The sequence below is a fragment of the Medicago truncatula genome, chromosome 4, assembly GCF_003473485.1.
Source record: "Medicago truncatula cultivar Jemalong A17 chromosome 4, MtrunA17r5.0-ANR, whole genome shotgun sequence".
Lineage (NCBI taxonomy): Eukaryota > Viridiplantae > Streptophyta > Magnoliopsida > Fabales > Fabaceae > Medicago > Medicago truncatula.
Genome location: NC_053045.1, coordinates 1,069,490 through 1,086,095, shown reverse-complemented (window position 1 = coordinate 1,086,095; position 16,606 = coordinate 1,069,490). Strand labels below are relative to the sequence as shown.

General features: G+C 30.0%; 1 protein-coding gene and 1 long non-coding RNA gene across 5 annotated transcripts; both read left to right on the top strand.

Moving 5' to 3' along the window:
• Nucleotides 1-996: 996 nt before the first annotated feature.
• Nucleotides 997-5,792, top strand: LOC120580268 (uncharacterized). Of its 4 annotated transcripts, XR_005645969.1 has the most exons (8): nucleotides 998-1,460; nucleotides 1,581-1,652; nucleotides 3,103-3,174; nucleotides 3,263-3,318; nucleotides 4,378-4,440; nucleotides 4,649-4,794; nucleotides 4,880-4,928; nucleotides 5,449-5,792. It is a non-coding gene; the product is annotated as an uncharacterized lncRNA (long non-coding RNA). The 4 variants fall into 4 exon arrangements; XR_005645968.1 differs by having other exon boundaries at nucleotides 997-1,460; nucleotides 4,649-4,928; XR_005645966.1 differs by lacking the exon at nucleotides 4,649-4,794 and having other exon boundaries at nucleotides 1,003-1,460; nucleotides 4,861-4,928.
• Nucleotides 5,793-7,148: 1,356 nt separating this feature from the next.
• LOC11420494 (lamin-like protein) lies at nucleotides 7,149-8,716 on the top strand. The gene is made up of 2 exons (XM_003604216.4): nucleotides 7,149-7,363; nucleotides 8,181-8,716. The coding sequence occupies exons 1-2, from the start codon at nucleotides 7,189-7,191 to the stop codon at nucleotides 8,519-8,521; spliced, it is 516 nt and encodes a 171-aa protein (XP_003604264.1). The 5' UTR covers nucleotides 7,149-7,188; the 3' UTR covers nucleotides 8,522-8,716.
• The last annotated feature ends 7,890 nt before the right edge of the window (nucleotides 8,717-16,606 follow it).

Genomic DNA, 16,606 nt, shown 5'->3' with positions numbered 1-16,606 from the left:
AAACCAACTGCAACCAAATCAGTATTTCATGTATATTACAACAATGAAGAATATGCACTTCTACTTTTAAGGGACAACATCAATCTTGTATATGTGTGTCAAAGCAACATCCTTTAAATCATCATATGATATATATATTATGAGAAGAGAGAAAAAATTTCATAGACACAATCACAAATTAATATTTTTAGGCACACTCTCACATAAAATGAAAAAAAAAAATGTATTTAGTCTTATCAATTGACATTATTCAATTCTTTTTTATAATTTTTTTTTTATGGTTTTGTGTGTGCTCCCAAATATATTTATCTAGGCTTGTGTCCAAGCAAATATATCTCTACTTCTACTTTTGACGGTCGATCGGTAATTACAAAGGTGTAATGCACATATCGTTTTAATAAATTGAGTTGAATATATGCAAAACTAATTAAACACAATTAAGATTATAAAATTACTTGAGGGATCTTTAATCGTCTAAAAAATGGAAGCAACATATCCATTTTGCTTGTTTCTTTCAAAAAATAATACAGGAGGTGTGATTCCCTCGAATACACTTTTAATTTGATCAATTTAACAATTCCAATAAAATTTTAATTTTTTTAACCTTGAATCCTTTCAATTTGTGTAGAAAAAAAATATAAACAAAACGATTCAAATTATAAAATCCAAATAGAGTAAAATGGTCAATTTAAACCACTTGTGATAAGGTAAAAGAAATTATCTTCAACATCTTAATCTTAATCTTAATAATATACAAATGGGAAGAAACAAATAGCAAAAAATTTTGCACCAATCCAATGTGTCAAATCCTCAAGCCCCTTCATGTCACATCACCATTAAAAACTAATTTTATTTTTGCCATTTTAAGCATTCACACAATACAAACAATAAAATATCATTATCACATATTTTCCCTCTTCAATTCAAATTTCAAATTTCAAAATTTTTCAAATCATTCTTTCTTTCCCTTCTACCTTTTCTCTTATGCCAACATACATCATTTCTCTCTCTTTCATTCCAAACTTATTTCTTTTTCTTCCTCACTTTCTCTCTCTTCCTCTTCCTCACAACTCTCTCATGTAAACCTCACTCTCCCTCCATGAAACCATTTTTCCTCTACCTTCTTTCTTCATTTCCGATCAACTTCGGCTGCCTCACACAGAAATAAAACCACCATAATATTCCTCTCTTCATCCTCTTCAAAACCCACTAATTAATTTATAGATCTATCAAGTTCACTCATGAGGTGATTTCTAAAATTGTTGTTTTCCGACCACCGTGGACTGCCTATGGAGAAATTAAACAGAATATCTCCTTCACCATGAATGCTACAGTAAAACACACAAAAATTTATCTTCATCGGAGAAACTTCACCAGTGACCAGCGCACCGGAATTCGCTTCCGCGGCGCCGGAGTTACAATCAGAAGCTTCTTTTATTTTCATTCAGATCTCTTCAAAGGTTATTTGTTAATTTTGTTTGTTTTTTTTTTTTTTTTCTCTTTTTGGATACATTTTGTATTTCTCATTCAACCACTTGCAATAATGATAAATGATTTTCTGTTTTGATTTTTTTGTGCAGCAATAGGTGGAGAAAAAATAGAGGAATTGGAACAACTGCAACATGTTGTGATCCATATCTTTGTTTTCCTTGGTTAGTGGTTTTCTGACCAGTTTATAGTTTTAACAAAAAACTTCTTTTTATATTTCCTTTAGATTAAGGTTTTGTTAAATGTGTAATTTTATAATTTTTAGATTAGTCCTTCAATTAAACTATTGTAATTGTGTAGCAAAAAATCCAAGTCATATCGACTGAAACAATTGAATGATTTTTGGAGTTTAAATTGAATCAACTTGATAATTAATTCAAGACAATTGTTCATTTGTTGCACATGCTAATTAGTTTACACATTGATACACAGATTCATTTTGAAATTCAAAACAAGGTGTTTGAAGATATTTAAATGTGCATTCTTTGGAGAATTTGTGAATAAATTTACATGATTTCAACTTAAGAGGGCCAATGAAGTTCTGTTCATGATTTTGGATTTCATATGATTTTGGATTACATGTGAATAAATGTACATGTAGTTTAATTTTTGGATTTCATATGAATTTTTATTGTGAAATTGAACACTCACCAAGTGTTTGACAAAATGTCTCAACATTGAAAACTGATGGCAAATATAAACAACAACATCTTGGTCTTTGTTTGGTACTTTTATATACAATATTAAAGTTTATTGGCGGTTCTGTCATGTTTATTTAGACTTTACTGGTGTTGTTCCTTGATAAAGATATGCAATTTTAAACAAAACACATTTATTTAACTATACTTTTATGCGATTCATGCTAATTTAAAGGTTCTATGATTGTTACTATAATAAATATGTTAGTAATGGTTCTATGAATAAGTTAAGGTCATAAGTTTGGTTAGCTCTTAATTTTTGAAAGAAGCATACTGCAGACAAATTCAAATTACAAGAGTTAGTATCTTATTTCATCATCTTTTGATGCTATTATTTGTGTTAGTTTTTATTATTATTAGAAAACAATTCTTGCATCTAACACACATTCAAATTTCAAATTTGAATGTGTCTATCATTTTTAAATTCAAACATATATCCACTAAAAGACATGCTTACACACATTCACAATGCTTACATCACACATGCCAATTTCGTCAAACATCAAAAAGAGATATTATTTGATTTTACTTATACTTTGTTTTGTCATTAAAACTTCAATGATTTCTAAGCTTAAGAGTATTTCCTATAATGAGTATAAAAGTACCACATTTTTGTATCTTTTATGCAAGCTTAAATCATGACCTATTTATCTAGGTAGAAAAAAAAATCCTTTATTTTTGGTGTTTGGAATCTTTTACCATTTTCATGAGATTGAGATTTAGAATCATATTTAAATATTTACATATTGGTCAAGTTCAGAATTTGAATCTGAATATGACACATCTCTTTTTTTTGTTTTTTTTTCTTTCACACTCTGTCTATGTTTGGTTGTTTGAGCTCCAATAGAAGACCTCTGTTCAGATTTTTGTGTTTTCTTTTAATGCTCATATCTGCCTACATGTTGCTTGATCGAAGGTTTTTGAAGAAATTCCACATCCATATATAATCAAGATAAAGAGAAGGGTTGTTCTTGATGATCTTAAACAAGTAAGATCAATCTTATTTTTATAGATACTACTTAATCAGGTCTTATTAGTTATTCATTCAGTGCACTCATATTTCAATGTTTTGGCAGATTTTGAAGCGTTACATGAGAGATCAAGATTTGTATTTGAGATTAATGGCCATGAGGTAACTTCATTTCTTAGTTTAGATTTATTTTTTTGTTATTAGTGATTTTCCTTTCTTTCAATTGGTCTTTATATATGGGAGATTTGTAGTAGTGTGGAAGATATCACAATAGAATTGGCCAAAACTAACCAATGAGAAAAAAATTAGAAGTCTTTTCTTTCTACAAATGACCAGTCCTATTCCATCTGCAATTTTCTTTAAACACAAGATGCTTTGTTGGCCCCCCAAAAAAAGATGATATGTTGTACACATGACCAGTCACATTCTATCTGCAATTTTCTCCCTTTTCAATCAAGTTTTCAAATTCAAATCCCTCCAAAATATTTTATGATCCCTATATTTGTGGCTGACAGTGTTGGAATTTCACATTTTGCAATGTCTATGGATGTGGCCTCACTGATTGCTCCTTGGTGTCAAACCATGGTAAATATTTTTTACCTATTAGGTTGATCCTTTGCTATTCTGGGTTTTTACTATAAACTCAATTGTTGATCCTAATGCTCTTTCCATACACCCTATGGCAAAGTTTTTTGTGGGATTTCAATTCTAGGAGTAAAAGGATTATCATCTTTTTCTGATTATAGTCTTAAACTAGCTATCATATTCTTCTATATGAAATTTTGTGAAAAGTCCATATCTTTGAAGATACTAATTGTTAGCTGAAATATTTTGTACAAATTTACTCTCTGTCATTTTGAGTTGATGGGCCACAAGACAAAATTCCTGTTAGGAGCTATATCAATTTGTTGTTCATATCATTGAGCTTTTAACCTTTACTTTATTATTTTGCCAGCTTGCATGTATTGTTAAGTTGACACTAAGTTTTATGAATATGTCATGCTATCTTATTTCCAAATAGTTAACTAATCTAAATGGGGTTTTGAAATGCTTGACATTTTTCCCCATGGCAATTTCTTTACTAATTCACTTAACAAGTTAACATATAGATTTATATTGAAGGCCTTTGTAAATCGTGAAAGTGTTTTGACTCCTTTTGGCACTGATTGGAAATATAATTGTTAGTGTTATAACTTATAGGTTCTTTATCTATTGAACCAGGGCCTGTTTTGATTGATTTCATGATGCCCTTGCTTTTTGGCTGTTGCGGTTCTATGAACTAAGGTAACATCCTAAACTTTAGTTCTCAAACTATTGTACCCAAACATGGATATTAATATATTATAGTATCATCTTTGATTAACTGTCTTGGTTATGCTTTATGATCAATGAAATACTTTAGGATGATACATTTAAGTAATTAAATACTTTTAGTAGATTATCGTTATTTTTAAACTTATAATCAGTTTGATGAGAGAGAACGATATGTTAGGATCAATGGAAGGTTACAGAGATGAAACAATATGTAAGGGTGGAATTGAGTTCCCTATGATACAAAACTGGAACAGTTATGATGGGGTACCTGGACAAGAACCTGTTTTTAATTCTTTCATGCATTTGATGGTTAAGATTAAATAGGTATGCAATTTAACAATATTAGATTTACCCTGGGATTGACTTTTAATTTTAATTTTTTTTAAATAGTACCTCTTCTTAATGTTAGTGTGGAAGATATCACAACCAATTACACGTTTGAGAGTTTCTCCTTCAAGGTATCTAATTAATTCTACCCTTCCTATCTTCAGCCATCTGTTAGACTATGTTTTCTCAGCTAGGTTGCATTTTGTTTTTATCACCTTCCTATTTAATTTCAATCTCCCTACTGTAGTTCCTTTAAAGAATATTCATTTTTGTTTGTTAGAAAATTCACTATTGACTTTGCAGAGCCATTTCATAGTGCTGAATTAAGATTTTTACATAAATGATCATAAATCAATGATTGTTGGAAAATTGATACTAGAGAGGCAGAGTCATTTTTTTTACCAAATGACTGCAATAAACCAAGTTACTTGTCTGTTTTGAATCACAAGAACACATTAAATTTGATATTGTCTGTGTTAAATGCAATGTTCATTCAAGTTTTATTCGAATTCATTTTCCCTTTTGGAATGGCGATGAAGAATTTAATGATAAAATTATTGTAGATTAAACAGTTTTCACTTGCACTCATTTGAAGACTAATAAAACAATCTCCCTACTTAATATCATTGACTTATAAATTTGCTGGTATAGGCAATATTGGAGCAATGGGGGACTAGCATGTGACTAATTTTACATGGATAGGAAGGTGTTGCTATAAGCTTCTGCAACAAGTATAAGAGTGAATACAACTGTCTATCAAGTTCTTCAATAGTGTGTTACATACAAAAACAATAGACAATTATTTAAAAAAAGTATATAGATTGATTGAAAGGCAAAAAATATTAGACAATTGTGTATTAAGTTCTTTATCAAATTTGTAACTCAAAACTGATTAAATTGATATAAATGATGTATGATTTACGGGAAGCATAACAGATGCTTACTTATTTGTGAAGTAGATGTTTAAGCTATTATTGACAATGACTTTTTACTAAGTTTCCTTTTGAATTGTGTTTTTTTCTTTTTATATATTTCTTTTAGTGTTTTGTTTATTAAGTTTGAATTAAATTAGTTCAAACTTCACCCACAATTCAAACTCAAAATTCAAACATTCACACTTTCAATCTCTCACTCTTTATTTCTTATTCTTCTCTCTCTGTGTATGGCATAAATCATATTGAATATTCTCTAAACATATATTTCAATGCTAACCTCAAACAAATCAATATTTCCTATACATGGGGGCTATAAATATTTGATGGTAGTTTGAAATTTTATATTTCTCTAAATATGGGATGCTATAATAAGTATTTGATTTAAGTCCTAAATTTCATATTCTTCAAACATGGGGCTATAGGTATTTTAGTTAATGTGAGGCTATAATAAGTATTTGATTTAAGTCCTAAATTTCTTATTCTTCAAATATTGTTGTGATTAACAATTGTATTAGTGTTAAAATCACAAACTCCACTCAATTAAATTATAAGACAAACTCCACTCACAATTCAAATACCCACACTTTCATCCTATTCTCACTTTCACTCTCAAACATTATAATATTGCATATGGACAGTTGTATGTTGGTGTTTGGAGGGTACCACCAAGAAAGGGTTTGACAATGTTGATTTTGGATGAAGATGGCAATCCATGCACCTCAACTATCAATGTTGTTTATCCGGATGTGTTTGATAATTTGTAGAAAATAGCTTATTAGGTATGAATATGTGTATATTTGAGCTTTATGGTCAATTTGAATTATCCAATATACATTAATCACACGCAAAAACCTTTATTTAATTTTGTAGATAAATTTGGAGTTATCAAACGATGATGCATCTATTTTAAAGATGAATTTATTTATTTTTTTGGATTAATTGATCTTCCAAGTATTGACTACTTTTTTGTGACTTATAACATATGTAGTCATTAATCATTATTGATCAGGGTTATGCAATGATTTTAAATTAAATTGAACTATATGTCAAATGATGACAACATAAGCTGATTCTTTTAACAAGTGCATTATATGTTTTTATTTTAAAGGTACGTTCAAAGTAATAATTTAGTTAAGACGCAAAAAATATTTTTTCGCCCGTGCGTTGCACGGGTGGAAATACTAGTTCGAGATATTTTCCAACAACTACAAAAAGTGGATAAAAAAAGATACATATGGATAAATTTCTTTTTATTTTTTAAATAAAATGCTATGGATAGGGTTATGAGAATGTGATCCAGCCAGCTAAGAAACAGTCAATGTCTGCCAACTTGGTAGGACCACAACACAATAATTGCCAGCGTAGTATCTAATGTTACCGTTGCCACTCCAAGCAAATCCAAAAACTATTATAAAGAAGAAAATAATCATATCATACATCATTCATTCTCTTCTCAATGGCTGTTTCTTACTCATTCTTGGCACTAAGCTTCTTCTTTTTCCTCTTCACACTCTCTCCTTTACCTGTTTCCGCTACTGACCACATTGTAGGTGCCAACCGTGGCTGGAACCCTGGGATTAACTACACTCTTTGGGCTAATAACCATACAATTTATGTCGGTGACTATATATGTTAGTACTCTCTCTTTCTCTCTCATTTTCAGTAACTACTATCTTTATTTTTACATCTAAACATTGCGTTTAATTTTTGGGGTCTTAAACCTCATGCTATTGGGATTTTGGGTACTGGTCATTTGAACTTGGGTTTCCCCAAACAAACTTGGGTTCTTTTAAACAATTTGTTTTTAACCGAAATTTATTATTACGAATCATGAAATCATAGAGAAGAAGATCAAAATGATCAGCAAGAAAACATTAAAGCAAACATAAGAATATTCATGAAAGAGATACTTATAGAGATTCATGTAGAATGAATATAAATTGATAAAAGAATGAAAAATTAGTACAATGGTAAAGTTTATTTATAGAGTGACAATGGAATATTAATTTAATAAATTAATGGTCGCTCAGACCCATTAATTTGTGATCTAGGATGGACTCCCCATTCGTTGCTAGTTTAATTTACCAAGTTATGAATGCTAGTTTGATTCAAACTATTCGTATGTCACCATGTCTTGTCCCATCCATGGTACTTATAACTTTAATATTTCTTCACCTTCATAATTACTGAGCGTGTACCCATCACACCCATTATTTTTTATCCTCTATAAATAGTTAAATTTTACTTCATCATTTTTACACCACTTCATTTTCACTCTTTCATTTTGTCTTAGCTTTGTTCATATTGAAATTTCGTTAGATTTGATAACTAAATTGGTGATTCACTCAATTATGTTTTTCATTATTGCTTACTGCTTAGTAATATTAATTTTTCCCTTTAAGTAATCATTTGATTCTGTCTCTTATTGTTTTGTTTTTGTTTTAATAGCATTTAGGTACCAAAAGAACCAGTACAATGTGTTTTTAGTGAACCAAACAGGTTATGACAACTGTACCTTAGACAGTGCTGTTGGGAATTGGAGTAGTGGGAAGGATTTCATACTATTCAACAAGTCTATGAGATATTACTTCATTTGTGGTAATGGACAATGCAACAATGGAATGAAAGTCTCAGTTTTTGTCCATCCACTTCCTTCTCCTCCTCCTTCCTCATCTCAACACAACCATTCATCACCAAATTCTGCTGCTCCTATGGTCTTGGAATATTTGGGACACAAGTTTCTAATGTTGTCTTTTGTTTTTGTTATGTTTGGATATGTTTTGGTCTAACCAATGTTCCACTTTGCAAACCTTAATTAGCATTCTTAATTCATTGTTTTGTCTAATGAAACTTCCTAATTGTTAACTTCAATTACTTGCTAGTGGTAATTCAATTGATGCGACATGTTACAAGATTTTTATAGTACATGATGTTACAAGTCTTTTATAGTAGTATTTATTTATTTTAAAGTTCAATTTGCATTACTTTGAGGGCTGTGTTTCTAAATTTTGAGAAATTTAATTCTAGCTAGGTTCTGGAGAAAGTGGAACTCATGATGGTAAAGTAGATTGTTGTGATTTGTGTCTAAATAGTGTAGAAGTTCTTTCAATTAGATTTAGACCATTAAAGCCATTCAACGTATCAGATTGTTTCCCTTTTATTTTTTCGTTTTTACTGTCCAAAAAGTGCAGATGACTTTGCTCCAAACCAGATCAAAACAACTTGAATAATTGTGTGATGTTGAATCTCTCTTTTGGTGCTTCAAAGTAAGATATTTGATTCTCTTGACAGAATTTGACAAAGGCAAAGAGGCTATTTACAGCTGCTTCTAATTACATAATAGCTCAAAAAAGGCATTTGTGCTTGAAAGGTATGCATTGTTGAATAATTACATCCATTAAGTAACTCATACATCAGTGGCATACCTAAGCTAACTTTATAGTACTGTTTTCTAAAATATTATTTTTGCATGCTTAAAACGACAGCATTTTATACAACTGTGTGAAACTTGGATTTTGCTACTGCAGCAAATCCCAATCCAATGGGCGTAAAGAAAGAAAACATAGCCATATATTGAATGTGGCATGAGCTCTACGCTTCCAATCATCCTCATCGCCGTCTAACCTCTAAAACAAACTTTTATTTTCTGCAATCTCACTACTATTCGCATTGTGCACACAATTCAAACGTGCAACCTGTTAAATCATGTTATTGCTTTTTAATTTAAATAAGTTAAGTAAAATGTCGAATTGACGACAATTCATATGAAGACAATAAATTTTCTAGTTTTTTACTTGGAGGGATGCTATTAACAGCGAACAATTTTATCTAGAATTTGTCCCGAATAAACCCCAACCGCCGGATCTTGTGATCAGTGGACAACAAAGGGTTGGTGGAAGTAAAAATGGAGGCGGGCTACAATAAATATGTGCAGTGGTGAATTTTTTGTCCCGTTAGCATTAGTCTATGTTTTGGTGCACTTGTCAAATTAGTCATCAATCATTAGCAACATTTGAGTAGTCATTGGCCCAACCAAGCAAAATCCTTCTATTTTTTCCATCCTTAAAGAAATATTTTGATGCATAATATTTTGCTTAATCTTATCACTAAACATATTCACTATTGTCCTTATCATCATTATAAGTCCCAAATGTACCAACTTAAAACAGGAAGAAAAAAAAAAATTGCAATTCAATGGCTAGGATTGAAGAATGGGTACTTGTTTAGTGGGTTTGTTGTTCAATTGTTGGTATTTGCAAATATGGTCTAATGCCAAAGGTTTCTTCTGTTTTTATCATATGTCCCTCCAAAAAAATATGTAAAACTGAATAGCATCCACATTTTTTTTCTTTTTTTGTTTTTGCTATCATCCCCATGTAATAAAACAAAATTTGGTTTAATAATCAGGGTTGATGAGGATTTGATGTTGAATACTTGTAATTAAGCTAACAATGGGCAGAAATCAATCAAAATTCCATGAACAATAAATTTTATACTTTTGGAAAAAATAAATAAATGAATGGTAATTATTAATTAGTTGAGTTTAAAATGAGTGTTTGTTCGCGAGCGAGCACGCAAAAATGTGCAAACAAAAATACTAGTTATTTTAAGGTTTCAAGCAAGTTTCTAGTAATTGGTATTTGAAACTTTCTAAACTCCTACTAAATTATAGATTTTAAGATATCAAACAGATCACATTCTCTTTTAAAATTAATTAAAACACAACCTCCATATTTTATAAAACATGTGGTCGTACTATTCTACTACCCGTGTCATGAAGTTATAATCGTGATAAAAAACATTAGCTTACTTACGCCGCTATGACACCATTAACTTGAAATAGTTCATCTTCTTTGAGTATTTTTGCATTGAAAAGAACATTTTTAAGAGTTTGACTACGCATCTTCCTTAACTAATACCCCACTAGTTAGCATTTTTCTTAAATTTAATATGGTGAATTTTAGAATAAGGGCTCTATTAAGTCCTATATTGGTGGATTAGTTCAAAATTACCATTAGATTTAATCTATGGTCCATATTAGGTAAAAATTAATATGAGAAGAACCAAACATTTCTATACAGAACTCTTACATCTTTCACATGTGTGATTGTTACCACTTACCAGGCTCTACAGTTTTCTAATTATTTGTAAAATGAGAATGCTTGTTCGAGTGTGAAATGAAACATTTGTGGCTTTTTTGCATCGCAATCTTGAAGCTTCAAAATTAAATGCTCTATTTTACTCAAAGTTTTTCTCTTTACACCATGGATAAGGATAGTTCTTCCCTGTGGAGAAGTATGGTTAGGAAATTCATAAAAGAAATTAATAAACCTCCCTTTGAAGCATAAGAAGTGCCAAAATAAGGATAAAAATATTTTAGCAACACAAAATTCAAAGGTGGATTCTAAGATGAGGGATCAATTAAACCCCTCATCAGTGAACCATGAAGAAATTACGGTTGAATTTAATCAATGGATCATATTTGTTGCAAACAAAATTAAGAACATCTATATCTTTCCGCATACAATTTTGTCTCATCTCTTCTCCTATCCATGTTGTTAGTTCCATCACCCACCTCTTGTATCAACGCTCTTCTCCTCCAAGTTCTGCTTGTTCTTCTCTCTCACCATTTATCCTCCATTATATTTCTTATAGTTCTATTGTGGAATGATTCTTCCTATAATTTTCATCTCTTAAAAAAAAGTCATTAGAGGATTGAATTTCATGGTAATACTAAACTCAACCAAAATTTTGAGCACGTATGATCCATCCAAAAAAAATATAATCCTTAGGGGCGATGGAGCAATCCTCATATATATTAATTATTTGATTCATCATTTGTTAAGATTAATATTTTGTTATGATTCAATATTGCTTTCTGTTGAATCACTTATGTATTTGATGATAAATATCAAATTACATTGTCATACAAAATATGGAAACTTCGATAAAAAATAAAATAAAATAGAATACAGAAACAAAACAATAACGTTGGTGGAAATAATAAAACAATTCTTGAATCTCAGCCATTTTATTTGAATGAATTGAACCCCCTTAGATAATTTGTGTTTATCAGCCGTGGCTGGATTTTGGATTGAGGGAGGATGTAGATCTGAACAAATTGGGAGAGATAAGAGGAAAGAGAAGAAGGGGAAATAGATTATGTGAGCAAAAATGTACGTGTTCTCATTTTCTTTTATATTTAATCTACACCTTTATATATATCTTGATGGTATATAAAAGTGATTCACCGGTAAACTATTTAATTGATGGTTCACCCTAGACATCACCAAATTCAAATAGGTAAAATTAAAAACAAAGGTTGAGGCAAAATTACAAATTGGGTAAGCCCAAACAAAATAACGGGGTAGACCATCGCGAATGAAAATCCACCAACTATACAATAATAAAATTCATCCACAATCTTAGCTCAACTGACAAAATGTCGAAATTGTTAGGCCGGATGTCATGACCGGGGTTCGAACCCTGGTACCTCCACTTGTATGTGTGAGTTTATAATGGCTTTATCATTTCATCTATCTACCAAAAAAAAAAAATCCGTGTTTTTTAATATATTTCACACAAAAATTAAAAATAATTATAACACATCAATTATACAACAATAAGAGTTGTTATTATTATATTAATCATTCTTTCTTTCAAAAAAGTATTATATTAATCATAATTTATTACAAAATCATTCACGAGACAAAGTATAATATACAATTATTTTGTTCATAATAATCAAGATATCAAGATATGACATACATGCAAACATGTTTTGATGTACGGCAGTTATGAAACTCGGATGCGGATATGGTTGCAGGTATGATATGATACGTTAACAAAAAATTTATACTAAAACTTATATGTATACGTTAACAAAAAATTTATACTAAAACTTAAAGAAAATAAACATTGATTAAAAGAACTCAACACAAATTTTATCTAATGTTGATTAACTAGATCCACCTCTCTCTCGTTACCTTCATCCACAAGAAATATAATTTTAAGTGGTTAATCGAGAAACAATTCTAGTGATGCATATGTAAAATTGAAATATGTATATGTGAAGTATCTTATAAGTATCATTGTGTATCTGCGGAGTATCGTATAAATATCCGTTAATATATTTTTTTTAAATTTAAATAATTAACTCCGATACTTCGTTAGTGCGTATCCGCGAATATCCGTAGAGTATCGGTATCCAATACGGGTACGTCTCCATTTTAAAATATCAGACTTCATAGACAGCCAATATGGAGCACGGACCTTAATGTTGCTAGCTTTTTCTAATAAAATACACTCAAAAGATGTCCTTTAATGAATAAAGAAAAAATACAATGAATTGCAATAACTATTTACATAAAAATAAAATAACATTTCTGTTTCAAGTACCTTTCCATGCCTGACTTATTTCCATCATACATTAAATATTTATTTTAATTAATTTACATATACTTATAGAGAAAACTACTTTTAAAATATGGTCTTGTTAACCGGAGTTCCGATACTGGTTAAAAAGCTAAAAATAGAAAGAAAAAAAATATAATTTGCATTGAAAAGAGCAATTTTTTAACTTTTAAAACATAGAATACACAATTTTCAAGGAAATATTTCCTTTAATAATTCCTTAATCAGTGCCCTAGAGGTACCGGTTAACATTTCCCTTTAAAATATCCTCGTCCTGGGGCAATCATTGCAACATATAATAAAATAATAAAAACTATAGCTTAATGCAACAATGTAAGTTTTTATTTTATTTTTAAAGAGACTTATGTTATCTATTGAAATCCTATCTAATTCAAATCATTAGTTTACGTAGTTGCACATTAAGATATCCAGTTCGCACGAAAAATATAATAACTTTGGTATCATCATTAGTTATATATTTATAAATAAATGAATAATTTTTAAATATCACTTCATCTAATCAGAGGAAAATTTCTATCTAATAAGCACGAACGTCCCGTTTAGACGCATAGAGAAACTCTAAATTTAATTTAATTTCTAAGAAAAATAAATAATTTAAGTCTATGAAAAAAATAAATTGGACAATTTAATCTTTCTCTATTTTTTTCTAAAGGATAAAACTTATGTGCATATCTTTAAATGTTTTTCTTATGAATTTTAACTAAAAATATATCTTTTGGATATTACAAACTTTAAGAAAATTATAAATTTGAAGAAATCATAATAAATTTAATTAAGAATTATACGAAAATCATGTAAGAATGCACGTAAAATTTTTCCATTTCTAAATAGGAGTATTAGATTTGTCCTGATGACTTGTATGGTCAATACATATCTTTAAATGAAAATGAAAAGAAAACCAACTTTTTTGACTCAAAAATAAATACAATGATTTTTTTTTTTGGTAAAGATAAAATATAGTATAAATACCATGAATTGCAATGACATATATATGATAAAAATAAAATTGAATTTCTGTTTCAAGTACATTTCCCTGTCTGACTTTTTTCCATCTTACATTAATATACTATTTCTTTTCATTAAATGTTTATATACCTATTGAAGAAAAATATAGTATTTTAAAAATATCCTAGTCCAAGTGTAATAATTGCAACATATAATAAAATAATAAAAAGAAGAGCTGGTTCCAAATTGCAAACGTTAAAGCATGTTAATTGGGTCTAGGATCTGACAAGAACAAACCAACTAACTGCCAATTGTTTCTCCACCTCTTACTTTTACTTTTTCTCTCTTTTGCTCTCATCATAATTTTTTTTCTTCTTCAATTTATAAATCAATCAAGTGTTGTGTTTTCTGTGTGTGATTTTTTGTTGTTCATATGGCATCTCATGATATCTCATCTGCTAAGTTGTCATCAATGTGTGACATAACATACTTATCAGATGATTTATTAGCCAAAATATTCAGTCTTGTACCATTTAGATCCACTGTTGGATGCAAATGTGTTTCAAAACGTTGGTTAGATTTGATTTCAAGTCCTTATTTCATTAAACAATTTACATCTTATCAACATTCTCTTTTCAAATCAATCTTCATATTTGTCACACCTCATGAAGTTGTGTTAGCTTTTCACGAACAAAATCCGTCACTAGAGAGGCCTATCTCTTTTGGTCTGGATATGCTTATCAAAGGAAGCGTATGCGGTTGTTCCAACGGTTTATTCTTGTGTTGTAAGAATCGATACACCTATGGTATCGACTATTATATTTACGATCCACTTATGAAAAAATGTGTCCCTATACCTCCTTCTCCTTCAACGTGTAATGAAAGTTTATTCGCGGTAGGATTCATTTGCAATCCTACGGGCGCGGCGGTGATCACTCCTTCTCCAAATGAACGTAACTTTCGAGTTGTGATCATTAAGTCCTTCATAAAAAGGTTGTTCGAGATGGAGTTATATGTTTTCTCCTCAGAGACGGGGTCATGGAAACGCGTTGTTATGATTATTCCGGATGGATTCGCTTTTGCTCCTCATTGGCTACTAAGTTTTTCCTATGGTGGAAGCTTGTATTTCATGGGGAGGACAAGCATTTTTGTGTTTGATCCTTATACAAACACAAGGGATACCCTTAATTATCCCTTAGAAGCTGATTCAATGAACATAATGAGTTTTGGTTTCCTTGGAATCTCTTGTGGTTGTTTGAGGATAGCTGATATTGGACAAAATAATTTGAGAGTTTGGGAACTTGTTGAAAAGAATCATTGGGATTTGTTGCATAGCATTGACATATCCAAAAAAATGTCAAAGAAATTTTGTGGTAATTATTATAAGAAGGTTGCAGGGTTTCATCCTTATGATGGAGACATTGTGTATTTACATTCTTATGCTGATGGAGTTTTTATTTGCAACTTAAGGACTGATACATTTGAAGTTGTTCCTGGTTATGAGAAAATTGATATAAGCCCTTTTCAGTTAGAGATAGCAGATTTGTTGTTGCCTACAGAGTCATCATCCCCATCCGCTGAATAAGAGATTATTGGAGGAGTCCTCGTGAGCTTAGTTTATTTGGTATGAACAGTGCATAATATATGCTGATGTTCAAACTCCGGTCAAAAAAAAAAAAGATTATTGGAGGAATACTGCAACTTTTTCTTCTTCTTCTTCTTAGATTGTTAGGAGCTTAGATTAAAAAAAAAAAAAAATTAAGTTTTGAATAATAGAATTGTACTTTACTATGGAATTTTATTTGATGATGACGATGATGTGGGTTTTTATGTCATAGTCATTTTCAAGAGACAAAAAATGCTTGACTTGTGTTGTCGGTTGTCACATAGTACCTGGAATTGCTAAGAGAAACGTCCTTTTGAAACCAACTTGTGGTTCAGAGGGGAAACAGCAAAAGCAAGAGTGAAATTTTGAGATCATAAAGAGAATAAAAGGGACAAAGAAAATTGTTTGAGGGATCAAAAAGTCATAATTATTTAATGGAAGACTTTGGAAATAGTATTCCATTGAGGGTCCTCCATTGAGTACTAATTAAGATTTTCATACTTCGTTGTAAAGAAACTTTTATGCTTTATTGGAATTCATAGAAGAATGAATAATGTTTGGTTATGCTATAATAATGATTGATTTTGTAAAGTTGATTATAAGAGTGAGTTAAAGGTAAAATGATTTTGTTTGAATACCTTTGTAAACGTAGATTAAATAAATTTGAGTGTAAGAATCAATTATAGAATTAAAAGCTATAAATTCTAACTTTAAGTAGAATCAATACGTAGACAAAATCAATTCTACTTGAAAACAATTGAAATCAATTTAAGTAGAATCAATTCAATTGAAATCAATTTAAGTAGAATCAATTCTACTTGAAATCAATTTTACATTTCTTGATTCAATTTTGGACCAAACATACACTATGTAAAACAGTTTCATATGA